Source organism: Equus caballus, chromosome 3 (genome assembly GCF_041296265.1).
Source record: "Equus caballus isolate H_3958 breed thoroughbred chromosome 3, TB-T2T, whole genome shotgun sequence".
Lineage (NCBI taxonomy): Eukaryota > Metazoa > Chordata > Mammalia > Perissodactyla > Equidae > Equus > Equus caballus.
Window position 1 is genome coordinate 17,507,660 of NC_091686.1, and position 13,691 is coordinate 17,521,350.

General features: G+C 50.1%; 1 protein-coding gene across 2 annotated transcripts; it reads left to right on the plus strand.

Moving 5' to 3' along the window:
• Window positions 1-1,441: 1,441 nt before the first annotated feature.
• CES3 (carboxylesterase 3) lies at window positions 1,442-13,401 on the plus strand. Of its 2 annotated transcripts, none has more exons than XM_005608320.4 (13): window positions 1,442-1,814; window positions 2,879-3,083; window positions 3,190-3,328; window positions 3,496-3,629; window positions 4,160-4,313; window positions 4,419-4,523; window positions 5,206-5,307; window positions 5,700-5,837; window positions 10,613-10,693; window positions 11,785-11,932; window positions 12,615-12,764; window positions 12,917-12,995; window positions 13,102-13,401. In XM_005608320.4, exons 1-13 carry the CDS (start codon window positions 1,733-1,735, stop codon window positions 13,295-13,297), a joined length of 1,713 nt encoding a protein of 570 aa, XP_005608377.2. In that variant the 5' UTR covers window positions 1,442-1,732; the 3' UTR covers window positions 13,298-13,401. The 2 variants fall into 2 exon arrangements, with proteins under 2 accessions (XP_005608377.2, XP_070118030.1); XM_070261929.1 differs by having other exon boundaries at window positions 1,452-1,744.
• The last annotated feature ends 290 nt before the right edge of the window (window positions 13,402-13,691 follow it).

Below are 13,691 nucleotides of genomic sequence, written 5' to 3' on the forward strand. Positions count from 1 at the left end.
CAAATATTTGCCAGCGCCCCGCACTCTCCACCCATCCTCCCACCCCCACTCCCAGCCAGCCATATTTCTGACACTAAGGCCCAGAGTTGAGTCCTGCCCTTCCTTGAGGTGGGAGTCTCGCAAGCCAGCAGGGAGACAGACCCCTGCCCTAAGACAAGCTTCCATTGGCTTTGGTTCTGCACCTCGAATTTTCACACATGTAAACTTACTTCAACCTAGTGAGGTGGTTCCTATTTACATCACCGTTTTATGGATGACAAAATTAGGCCCAGAGTTGTGAAGCAACTTGTACAACATCACACAGCTAGCCCTTGGCAGAGCCAGGATATGAACGCAGGACGTCTAGTTCTTGAGTCACATTTTCCTGGGATTTGAGTTGTTAATAGGAATCTTCCTGCCCTTTTTCCCCCATCATCCCTCCCTGCTGATCTCAGCTCCTCGTGCCCAGGAGACTTAGGGCCCCTTGAAGGCAGTGCCCTGCTTCTGCTCTGTCACTGGAGGATCCTCCAAGAGAGTGGGCCTACATGAGAAAGTCACGCCCAACACACACCCGGGGTATCCTCAGTCCTGGAGCTCCACGGCAGCACTGCTCAGGCCCGGGGTCCTGAGCTCTGTAAGAGTGTCATCCAGCAGCTGTGGAATAGAGCTTGTCAGCTTTTCAAAACGTTGAACATAGAATTACCATATGACCCAGCAATTCTACTCCTAGGTATACAGCCAAGAGAAATGAAAACGTAAGACCACACAGAAGCTTGTACACAAATGGTTAGAGCAGTATTATTCATAACAGTCAGAAAGTGGAAACAACCCAAATGCCTATCAATGAATGAATGGATAAGCAAAGTGTGTTATAGCCATACAGTGACGTATTACTCAGGCATAAAAAGGAACGAAGTGCTGATATGTGCTACAAATCGAGTGAACCTCAAAACATTTATGCTAAGTGAAAGAAGCCAGATAGAAAAGGTTGTATGGTTACTTTTATGTGATATATCCAGAATAGGAAGTCCACGGAGGCAGAAAGCAGATTAATGATTATCAGAGGATGAGGGAGAGATGATGGAGTAAGGATGGGATTGGGGCATGATTACTTAATGGGAACAGGGTATTCTTCTGGAGCAATGAAAGAATTTTATAACTAGAGAGGCGAGTAATTGCACAAAAATGAAAATACGCTAAATGTCACTGAATTGTTTACTTTATGAGGGTTAATTGTATGTTATGTGAATTTAACCTCAATTTTTCTAAAAAAAGAGTTTCAACTTCAGTTCCCTCCGCCCTGCATCAGAGCACCCCCCCGGCGGGCAGGACGGGACACCAGTCCCTACCCTAGGCCTGTTGGCTCACTCGGAGTGGCACCAGAGTCATTGGCCACCACTCCCTCAGGCTGGTGATGTGTGTGTTTTGCAATGAGTGCACAGGGTCTCACGGAAGTCATTGAGTCAAGAGAGCTGGGATCTGACCCTGGGGCTGCAGAGCTCCACAACCCAGGCTCCTTCCCTTGCCTGGGGCTGTCATATCAGCCAGGCCCCTGTGGGGCACTCTCTAGCCCCAGCCCCTCCTCCCCCAGCCTGAGCTCCAGGCAGTGGATCTTGGGGCTGGCCACCAGCCAGGCAGGCTGGTCCACTGAGGTTTTCGTTACATAACCCTTTAGAGATTGGTTGTGCTGGAGGGCAGGGACTTCGTTCCACCTTCTGCCAGTTCTGCCCACAGTTGGTTGTGAGTGAGGAGCATGGGAACACTGGTAAGAACTGGATCCAGGGTCTTGGTCTGGGTGGCCTGTCTGCTCCTGGCATTCCCCGCCACACCCCCTGGTAAGACACAGCTACAAGACCTGCAGAGGTGGGAGCTTCTGGGTTGGCGGGAGGAGGCAAGAGTGAGGTAGGGACAAGGAAGGGTGGGCTGCCTGCTCAGGGAAGGAGCCCTCACTTCAGAGGAATGCCAGGGGTTGTGCATCCTCTCTGGACAGGGGCTCTGCCCTTGCCATCATGTGTGAGATGGACACACATCAGTAGCCCTGCCAGGACACATGATTGTCCGTATGTTTAAAGGGAACCCGGGATTTGTTTTAATCAGTAAGACACAGACACAGAAATGACTGTCATGAAAGGGGAAGTTTACTCACAGTTGCCTAGAAACAGGAGGCACATAGGAAAGCAGAGGGTGAGGGAAAAATGTGGGCAAGAGCCTTGTCATTGTTTCCTGGGGAAGGAACAGGTGAGGCAACCTGAGCAGGTTCAGCTTTGGCTAGTTTGAATAATCTCAGTGGGCTTTGGGGCATGGGGCTTTCTCTAGTGTCTGGTACCTGGCCCTGGAGTGATTAGAGCAGGTGGTTAGTGGCCTGGAGCCTGAGGGCCCCACAGAGCCCACTCTGGGCTCTGGATTGCTTGATTCCCATTTGAAAGTCGCACATCCCGGTGAGTTATTCAGTATTTCGAAGAGTTGGCTAGCCCTAGGAGGGGCAGTCCCTCCGGGGTCAGCAAGGCTCCAGATGTCAAAACTTCAGAATAGAGAAAATAAAAACACATGGTTATCACATCTTATTTAGCAGATGAGTAATCTGAGGTTCAGAGAGGGTGAGTGGCTGGCCCAAAGCCTAAGGCTCCACAGATAGGTCCGTGGGTGCCAGGAGAGCCTGGTTCCTTTACTCAGGGGGCTGGTTTGGCCTGGAGGAGAGTGGTAATGTTGCGGACAGACATAGGGAGGAGAAAGTAGGGGGTAATCATAAGGCCCATCTCACAGGCCTGCTGGGAAGTTTAGTCAAAGTGCTGTGTGAAGGTGCTCAGAACAGGGCCTGGAACAGCAAGTGTTCAGGGAGTGAAAGTTTCGAAAGTCCATCTGCCACCCCATGCCCTGCGGCCCCTCTGTCCTGCCTCAGGGTCAGAGATCACTCAGCCTGAAGTGGACACTACCCTGGGCCAAGTGCGAGGCCGGCAGGTGGGCGTGAAGGGCACAGACCGCCTTGTGAATGTCTTCCTGGGCATCCCGTTCGCCCAGCCACCACTGGGGCCTGGCCGGTTCTCAGCCCCACGCCCAGCGCAGTCCTGGGAAGGTGTGCGAGATGCTAGCACTGCTCCCCCAATGTGAGTAGCCCCCGTGGAGGTGGGCGAGTGGGCAGGTTGGCAGGGGTCCAGCTGCCAGGGCTTGTGGGGCTGACCCGCTGGCCCTCGGGCTCATCATTGGCCGCAGGTGCCTGCAAGATCTGGAGAGAATGAACAACGGCAGATTCGTGCTGAATGGAAAGCACCAGATCTTCCCTATTTCGGAGGACTGCCTGATCCTCAACATCTATAGCCCAGCTGAGGCCACAGCAGGGGCCGGGAAGCCGGTGTGCAGCCCAGAGGGCACTGTCCACCCATCCAGCTCTGCCCGGCCTGCCCCCTCCCCCTCCCTGCTCCCAAAGCACTCTGGGGGTCCCCAAAATGCCCTGGGCTGGTGGGTGGGCAGCTGGGGCCTGAAGAGCTGAGGATAACAGCCTCATGGCCATCTCTGCAGGTCATGGTATGGATCCACGGGGGCGCTCTCTTGCTTGGCGCTGCCACCTCCCAGGATGGGTCAGCCCTGGCCGCCTATGGGGATGTGGTAGTGGTCACAGTCCAGTACCGCCTAGGGCTCCCTGGCTTCTTCAGGTAAGGTGGCAGAGGGCGGAGGGCGTTGACTGCATTGAGCAGAGGCCAGCTTGTAAGATGAATTGGGGATCCAAGGTGAGAGTCCAGAGCTTAAATGGAGCTCTCTCAAGCAAACAGGGTGCCTAGGGACCAAGCGCCCCTCCCCCATGCTGTCTGGGGCAGAGTCGGGTGCTTCCTGAGGCTCCACCTAGGGGAGAGGCTCGAACACAAGCAGCATTATCCAGTGAATTTTGTCCTTTGGGCAGAACGTGTTGGCTCTGACCTGGGGCCAGGATCCCAGCAGAGGGTGAGGGAAAGGAGCAACAAGCTCTGCCAGCCACTTGAGAGCCAGGGCAGGCTGCCCAGTCAGGCCTACCCACACCATGTGCTGGGCACGTGGATACCAAGTGTGGCTCATAGCCAGGCCAGTCTTGGAAAGCAGGGGAGGGCCTGGAGTCCTACTGGCTGATTCAAAGCACACCTGCAAAGGCTGAGGAAAATCTGCCAGGGGGAGCTAGCCTGCACTAACCACTGTCCCACCCTACCCCCAGCACTGGGGACAAGCACGCAGCTGGTAACTGGGGCTTCCTAGATGTGGTGGCTGCTCTGCACTGGGTACAGGGGAACATCACCCCCTTTGGGGGTGACCCGAACTCTGTCACCATTTTTGGAGGATCAGCTGGTGCCTGCATTGTCTCTGCCCTGGTGAGTCACTCCCGGGGAGACTAGCAATGGTTTCTCCTGTGGTCCCAGACCTCCAAGCTCCTCTGCCCTCCTCTGACAGCCGTCTGTCCTCCACACTGCCTGCAGGTCCTGTCCCCGCTGGCTGCAGGGTTGTTCCACAGAGCCATAGCACAGAGTGGAGTCATCACCCAGCCAGGGTTACTGGATTCTGACCCTTGGCCTCTGGCTCAGGTCTGCATTTATTTCACTTTCTTGCTCAACATGTACCTGCTTCACCCAACCCTGTGCTTTTCCTGGAATCCCATAGTGGGTGTTACCAGTAGTGAGCTCCTTGTTGGCAAAGAGGGACCCATCAGGATGAAGGAAGCTCACACTGCCTTTGGCAGCTTAGAGAAAACCACCAGGGCCACCTGGGTATGAGATGATTCAGGAACCCCTCTCTCCAGACTCACTTCCCACTGACTTCCCGGCCCTGCTCCAGCCTCAGCACCTACCACCACCCCCTCCCTGCCAGACTGGGCATGCTGGAATCCCTCCCGTTCTAAACCTTATCTCATTTTCTTACTCACTCCACCAAACTTTACTGACGCCACTGGCTCTAGGAATATAGTTAACTAGATAATGACACTGTTCTCAGGGTGGGTGGGGGGAGGTAAATGGGATTCAGCCACACTCACAGATAATGACAGTGATGTAATGAGGGACTCATGGGGTGCCTGGGGACCACCCAAGCTGGTGGGCAAGGAATGCTTCTCAGGATTGGTGGCAGGTCTCTGGCGAGTCTTGAAGTCCCATCTCTGACATCGGTGACCAAGCTCTCCTACAGAGGCATCCCCTGTCTTCTGGAGGCAGTGGGATGGAAGGTGGGGGTTGATGGATGAGAGGGAGGCAAGACACTTTTGTCTGTCCCCAGAGCTTCGCAGACTTCTTGGCCTGCAGCTCCAACTCCTCAGCTGAGATGGTACAGTGCCTTCGTCAGAAGGCAAGCAAAGAGCTGATCCTTCCCAAGACGATGGTATGCCTACCCTTGGGGTATGGTGGCGGGCAGTGGCATAGAGGGAGTCCTATCCAGCTGCTGTGGGAGCAGAGGGACAATCAGCAGCCTGGGGTGAGGCTTGGGCCAGCCACCCATACGGGGAAGGGGCTGAGGGCCCAACTAAGCCTGGGGGTGTGGACGGAGGGCCACCCCAGCCCTGAGGGCGGGGCCTGTCTTCCAGGTGAGAGGCCTGCATGGAAGCATCGGTTGCCTGGTCTCCTGACTCCCTTTGGGCCCTCTAACCCTGGTGGCCTCCAGCCCCTCTTTCCCTCTAGGCTCAGCCACTCAGGCTTGCCACTGGGTGACCCCTGGGTCCCATCTTTTGAAGCTGGGGCCTGACTGGAAGGCCCCTGCCTTGCTTTCTCCTGCAGAGAATTACAGCTGCCTACACCATTGATGGCACCTTCTTTCCCAAGACCCCCAAGGAGCTCCTGAGGGAGAGGCGGTTCCACTCTGTGCCCTTCCTCCTGGGTGTCAACAATCACGAGTTTGGCTGGCTTATCCCCAGGGTGAGTGTCCAATGACCCCTGTGCTCTTCAAGGCCCTGCCCCAGCCAGTCCTCTTCCGCCTCAACATCATCACCACAGCCTGTGAGCAGAGCACTCCCATTTGATAGGTGAGAAAGCTAAGGATCACAGAGGTTTAAAGGATTTACTCAAGGTTACCCAGCTTAATTTTCCCAAAGCAAATGTTTCCTTCTTGGGGACCAAGCTTTTGCACAAAGTGGGCTTCTGGGCAGTGCTGATCCGAGGCATATTCCTGCCTTGATGTCTAGTTTATACATCAGGCTCTGTGAGACTGATTAGCATGACTCTGTACCTGAGAGACTAACTGGCTGAGATGCTCAGGCTTTAGACAACATCAAGCCACTAGGGGACGTCATGGCCCTAGTGCCTTCCAGTCCCTTCCAGGTGCACAGAACTCCCCACACAGAGTGTCAACATCATGCTTTCCTCCTGAGCATCTTGTCATATCCTTCTCACACTTCCACCCATCTTCACAGCAACTGATTTAATGACTGCAAAGCCTTCCACAACGGGAGGGTCCCATCATAAATTTCCTTCATTTCGGCAGTTGGGCAGCTTCTAGTTTTTACCACTGAAGCTAAGAGTGCAGGGAACAGTTTCATGTCCACAGCCTTTGTCTTCTGACTTATTCCTTTAGAATTAATCTCCAGGAGGGGCATTTGGGTGCTTGCTGGATGAGAGGCTTGTGCAGTCTTGACCCTCAAGGACAAAGATTGTGGAAGTTTCCAGGCCAGTCGTGAGTGTGTGTGTGTGTGTGTGTGTCTGTGTGTGTAATGGCAGAAGAGGGCTAGGGGAAACAGTGCCCTGGACTCTGGGAGGCAGCCTCGTGCCCACACTGTCAACCTGGAGTTATGAGTGTAACAGTGGAAGAGCCAACCTAGCTGGCTCCCAAGACCTGGGCGAATCTGCCTGGTGTGGAATGCTGTGCCCGGGGCCCTGTGGCCAAGGATGTTTCCCAGGAATCGGGTGGCGCGGAGAGCTGCTCACCTCATCGCTGGTGCAGGCTTTCCCTCTCACTCCCCTTGTATCCAAATGAGCACAACCATAAATTTTTCAGCCAGCTAGATGTTTACTAAACATCCACGGTGAAAGCTTTAGCCACGGAAAGCAATTCGTACCCACTATGGAGACCTCTCCACTTCTTACGCATTGCCATTGGCGCAGCGCTTTCCCAAATTGCTACTCCAATTTAAATTGCTGCCAGTTACTTGGGTGTACAGGTTTTCTTGCAACTTTATCAGCATTTGCAGACCATAATTATTTGAATATCAACTTTATTGAGATATGATTTACACACCATAAAATTTACCCTTTTAAAGTGTGCAATTCAGTGGGTTTTGGTATATTCACAAAGTTGTGCAACCATCACCACTATCTTATTCCAGAACATTTATATCACCCTAAAAAGAAGCCCATACCCATTAGCAGTCACTCCCCATCCCTTCCTCCCTTGGCTCCTGGCAACCACTAATCAACCTTTTGTCTCTGATCTACTTTCTGTCAAATCTATGGATTTGCCTATTCTGGACATTTAATATACAGTCATGCGCCGCATAGCAACATTTTGGTCAATGAGGAACTGTGTGTACGATGGTCGTCCCATAGGATTAGCACCACACAGCCTAGTGTGTAGAGGCTATACCATCTAGGTTTGTGAAAGTACACTCTATGATGTTCGCACAATGACAAAATTGCCTAATGACACATTTCTCAGAACAGATTCCTGTTGTTAAGCAACGCATGACTGTAAATAGAATCATATAATATATGGTTTTTTATGTCTGACTTGTTTCAACTAACATAATGTTTTCAAGGTTCATGTATGTCGTAGCGTGTATCAGTACCTTATTCTTTTTTTATGGCTGAATAGACCATTGTATGGATATACTACATTTCACTTATCCATTCATAGACGTTCGGGTTGTTTCCACCTTTTTGTCTATTATGGATAATCCTACTGTGAACACACGTACAAGTTTTTGTGCAAGCATGTTTTAATTTCTCCCGGCTGTACACCTGGGAGTGGGATCGCTGAGTCTTTAATCATTTGAGGAACTGCCGAACTGTTTTCCAAAACAGCTGCACCATTTTACATTCCCACCAGCAATGTATAAAGATTTCAGTTACTCCACATCCTTGTCAACATTTGTTATTATCTTTCGTTTTGATTATAGCCATCCTAATGGGTGTGAAGTGGTATCTCATTGTGGTTTTGATTTGCGTTTCCCTAATGACTAAAGATGAGCATCTGTTCATGCAACTTATTGGCCATTTTACATCTTCTTTGGAGAAATGTCTATTAATATCCTTTGCCCATTTTTAAATTGGATTATTTGTCTTTTTATCTTGAGTTGTAAGAATTTTTCATATATTCTAGATACAAGTCCCTTATCAGATGTATGATTTACAAGTATTTTTTTCCCATTCTGTGAGCCATCTTTTCACTTTGTTGATGGTGTCCTTTGCAACACAAAAATTTTTCATTTTGATGACGTCCAATTTAGTTTTCCTTTTGTTGCTTGTGTTTTTGGTGTCATATCTAAGAAAAGATTGCTTAATTCAAAGTCATAAAGATTTACCTCTATGTTTTCTTCTAAGTTTTAGCTCTTACATTTAGGTCTATGATTCACTTGAAGTTAATTTTTGTATATGGTGTGCGTTAGGGATTCATTTTCATGTGGTTATCCAGTTTTGCGTGCATGATTTGTTGAAAAAACTATTCTTTCCTTATTATGTTGTCTTGGTACCCTTATTGAAAATCAATTGACCATAAATGTAAGGATTTATTTCTGGACTCTCAATTCTATTCCATTAATTTATACATCTATCCTTATCCTACTACCACACTATTTTTTTTTCCTGAGGAAGATTCTCCCCAAGCTAACATCTCTTGCTGATCTTCTTCTTTTCGCTTGAGGAAGATTTGCCTTGAGCTACCATCTGTGCCAATCTTCTCTATTTTGTATGTGGGTCACCACCACAGTTTGGCCATTGATGAATGGCATAGGTCCAAAACTGGGAATTGAAGCTGTGCTACTAAAACAGAGCATGCTGAACTTAACCACTAGGCCACGGGTCCGGCCCCACACTATCTTGATTACTGTAGTTTTACAGTAAGTTTTGAAATTGGGAAGTGTGAATCCTCCAACTTTGCTCTTTTTCAAGATTGCTGTATCCCTTTGCTAGGGCTGCCATAACAGAGAACCACAATCTGCGTGGCTCAAACAACAGAAATTGTCTCACAGTTGTAGAGGCTGGAAGTTTGAAATGAAGGTGTCAGCAGAGTTGGTTTCTTCTGAGCGCTGTGAGAGAGAATCCATGCCTCCCTCCTGGGTTCTGGTAGCCTCAGGCATTCCTTGACTTTCTCCTTCTGTCTTCACATTGTCTTCCTTCTGTACTGTCTGTCTCTGTGTCACAACATTGTCTTCCTTCTGTACTGTGTGGCTCTCTGTCACAATTTCCCCTTTTCACAAGGATGCGAGCGTATTGCACTACGGCCCACCCTACTGATTACTCCTGTAATCATCTTAACTTAACTTGACTACCTCTGTAAAGGTTCTATCTTTCAATAAGGTGACATTCTGAGGTACTGGGAGTTATGACTCCACCTATCTTTTTGATGGAGATACGACTCAATTCATAACAATTGTTTGGGCTATTCTGGGTCCCTTGCATTTCCATATGAATTATGATCAGCTTGTTGATTTCTGCGAAGAAGGAGCTGAGATTTTGATAGGGATCACGTGGAATCTGCAGATCAATTTCGGGAGAATTGCCATCCTAACAATATTAAGTCTCCCGACCTATGAACACGGGATGCCTTTCCATTTAATTGGGTCTTCTTTAATTTCTTTCAAGTATGTTTTCTTGTTTTATTGTACAAGTCTTACACTCCTTTTATTAAATTTATTCCTAGGTATTTTATTCTTTTTAATGCTATGGTAAATGGAGTTGTTTTCTTACTATCATCTTCAGCTTGTTCATTGTTAGTGTATAGAAATACAATTGATTTTTGTATATTGATCTCGTGGAACAACATTCTTTAAAAGTTTTGCTACTTTAGCTTCTGTAGCCTTTAGTTTTAGTCCTTTAATTTCTAGTGAAGATTAACATCTCCCTTTGGGTGTACACCCTTTGTGTTTATTCATCTGTGAATTCTCTGTTCCTGTTCTCACAAAGATTAACAGAGACCCTAGCAATCACGAAATTGACTTTAATAGCTAAGATTTCCACAGCGCTTACTCTGTCAGGGCTTTTATGCGTACAAACTCAGTCCTCTCAACAATCCTATGAGGCAGGTTATTGTCATTCCTCTTTTACAGATTAAGAGACTGAGGCACAGAGACTTTAAGTAACTGGCCTCAGGTCATGCACTGAGTAGCAGAGCTGGAATTTGAACCCAGAGTCTGTGCCCTTAAAACTGTAAGATACAAAGCCAACATTTGACTTTAAGGACAACATTTTTAACTTTCCCTGTAGCCCCTGCTACAGCACCTGGAGGTCCTGATGTTATTTTATGAAAATATTGAACAAATTCTGGGGTTGCTGTTAACACTTGCCTGTTATATTTGATGCTATTTCCTCCCTCCCCAATCTGAGGTTTATGTCTTCGGGTCTGTGGACTTGTGGGTTTGGCCACACTTGGCTGTGTAATGAGTTCATGGGCAGAGGGCTGTGAACACTCACCTGCTCATGGCTGGAAGTGGGACAGGGGGCAGAGATCAAGCTGTACTGAGAGGGCCTTGGTGTCCCCGCAGGGCTGGGGTATCCTGGACAAGATGGAGCAGATGAACGTGGAAGACGTACTGGCCACGTTGAGGCCCTACTTAACCAAACTGGTGAGACAAAAGGCAGGAAGGAGTAGTCCAGTGGGTGTCCTACCGAGCACAGTCTCTGCTCCTACCCTCCAACACCCACAGCTACCCACCTACCACCAAGCCCCTTGGTCCAACTGCTGACTTTTAGTTCTACCCAGGAATCCCCTTGGACATGAATCAACAGGGTTCTCAGAGGAAACTCATCATCATCATCATCACTGTCATCCTAGACTGCCCCTTAACGAGCAAAGACTATGTGCCAGAGACGGTGCTGTGCTGAGCACTAGGAGGGGCATTCATCTCCTACAATCCTCATCACAACCCTGGGAAGTAGGAACTGCCGTCATCCCCATTTTACAGATGAGGAAATTGAAGCTCAAGGGCTCCTGGTGGGTGAAGGGCACAGGCGGAGCTTGAGCCAGCTCCGTCTGATCTCAGAGCTTCAGCTGTTAAGATCACGCTGTCAGATGTAGAGCCAGGTGGACCTGCGGTCAAATCCCAACCCTGGCTACTTGTCCACAGTTATCCTAACCTTTGTGAGCCCATTTCTTCACCTGTAAATGGGGACGATGTTTCTCACCCACATGAGCTGTTGTAAGAAGGAAACTGGAAGCTGCATTTGAAGAGTCTACCAGGGAGCTGGCACCCAGGAGGTGCTCAACATCTGCACATTTCCCTTCTTTGGGACCTCCAAAGCCCTCCCCATTCATACAACCTCATCACTGCTCTCTGGAGCTGTGGGGATCCCCCATGATTTGTCCTTTCACTAACTTCCTGCTTAACTTCAACTGAGCATCTGCTCCAGGCCAGATAACTCTGTACTAAGGACTTCACATAGGCTGCTAAGGCATCCTGCCAGGCAGGAACTGACTTTCAGAGAGGCTCGGCAACCTCTCTGAGGTCACACAGCCAAGCAGTGACTGCAAAGCCAGCTTTTGACTCCAAATCTGACATTATCCCTCCCAGACACCACCTAGAACCCCCAAGGGAGGTAGGTGGCTGGCCCCCGGCACTTGAGCCCTGGGACATGAAAGAGGCCAGGCCGGAGGGTGTGGGGCTTCTTCGGAGGGTATACTGTGGCTGTGGGACCTGAACCTAGCCTCCTGCCCCAGGATGTGCCCCATGAGGTGATGTCCACCATCATGGACGAATACCAAGGCAGCAGATCACACGCACATGCCAAACGCGAGGCCTTCCAGGAACTGTTGAGCGACATTATCCTAAACTTTCCCATTTTGAATTTCTCAAGAAACCTCCGAGGTGAGCCTATCCCAGCCCACCTGTCCCACCCTTCCCACTTTGGTCCAGGAGCTGAGTTATTGTAGGTGATGGGGTCCCCCTCCCACACCGCCCCCCCCCCCACTGCTACCCCCACACACTGCTTCCTCTCTGGGATGCAGTGTCACAGTAAGGAGAGGTGACTCTGACAGGGCACTCTGCAGAGGAGAAAACCAAGGCTCAGAGAGGTGCAGTGACTTGTCAAAGGTCACCCAACAGGGCCCATCACCAATTCTCAAGGATTCATTTGACTCATGAGTGATTTTGTCCACTTTCAGCCCTTCTCTGGGTAGAAAAGTCTCTCTTCCTCCAAGCCTGGAGGCTAATCCCCAACACAGCCCTAGAACAGCTCCAAGTTCCTATCTTGGTAACCTGGGGCAAGACACCTAACCCCTCTGTGCCTCGGTTTCCTCATTTGTAAAATGGCAATAATAATAGAATCTAATCCATAGGTTGTTATGAGGATAAAATGAATGATGACACATAAAGAACAATTACACAATGGTGCTCGACCCCTGGCAAGTGCTCAGTAAATGCTTGCTGCCATCATTTTGTCATCATCATCATTATTACTGGCATTGGTGCTATTATGAGCCTGTCCTGCCAAAGGTAGGACCTGATCAGGCTGTGGGTACCTAACTCTGATCCAGCCCTCTCTCCACAGATTCTGGGGTCTCTGTCTTTTTCTATGAGTTCCAGCATCGGCCCAGTTCCTTTGTGAAGATCAAGCCAGCCTGGGTGAAGGCTGATCATGGGGCTGAGACTGCCTTCATTTTCGGGGGCCCCTTCCTCACAGATGAGAGCTCCACACTGGGTAAGGACAGACAGACTTGCAATCCCTAGGCTGCCAGGCTCCAATGGGCCGTGGTGGGGCTTGCAGGAACAGAGGTATCCAGTCAACACAGGAAACCCTTGAGTCCCCTCTAGGACCCACCTGACCCTGATCCACATATGTCCCTCTCATAGCCTTTCCAGAAGCCACAGAGGAGGAGAAGCAGCTGAGTCTCACCATGATGGCCCAGTGGACCCACTTTGCCCGGACAGGGTGAGTTAGTGAGCAGGCATGCCTGGATTTGGGCCTAGATGACTCAGATCTGCCCCCAGGGGACCAACACAGGAGGTCTTGGTCTTCATTCATTCCTCTCACCCAGGAACCCCAATGGCGAGGGGCTGCCTTCTTGGCCCCCATTCAACCAGTCAGAGCAATACCTGGAAATCAGCGTGGTGCCACGGGTCAGCGAAAAGCTAAGGGAAGCCCAAAGGCGGTTCTGGGAAGAGATATATCCCACCAAGATCCGGCAGCGGGAGCAGAAGCAGAAGGGCAGCAAGGCCCAGGAGGAGCTCTGAGGCAGGGCCTGGGTCTTCTTGGCTGGGGGCCAACCCTAGGGGTGGCAGAGTCCCAGCAGGGCAGCCTCCTTCTCCCCCTGCTAAGAAACATTTACGCAAACCAAGCTGGTGTGTGGTCCTGTCCCTTAGAGCATCAGCCCCTCCATGTGTGGCATTGTGCTCTTTTGAAGTATCATCTGCTTCCCTCCTTGGGATCCTTTGCACAAACTCCTCCTTCTTCCTGAAGCGCCTTTCCCATTTGCTTCACTGAAAGTTCCAGCTCATTCCTCAAACTCCCCAGAGGAACCTCCTCCTCCAGGAAACCTTCCCTGTCTTCTCTGGGCCTGGCCCTGAGTCTGTGTCCCTTACAGCATAGCCCACTCTAGGCTAGCACTCTCTATGTCTCTGTCTCTTT

Bases quoted from the DNA above. Each gene is read 5' to 3' on its own strand.
- CES3 (XM_005608320.4), top strand. From the start codon at position 1,733: ATGGGAACACTGGTAAGAACTGGATCCAGGGTCTTGGTCTGGGTGGCC. The intron at 1,815-2,878 runs GTAAGACACAGC...GTCCTGCCTCAG, and splicing joins ATTCCCCGCCACACCCCCTG to GGTCAGAGATCACTCAGCCT. The intron at 4,524-5,205 runs GTCTGCATTTAT...GTCTGTCCCCAG, and splicing joins ACCCTTGGCCTCTGGCTCAG to AGCTTCGCAGACTTCTTGGC.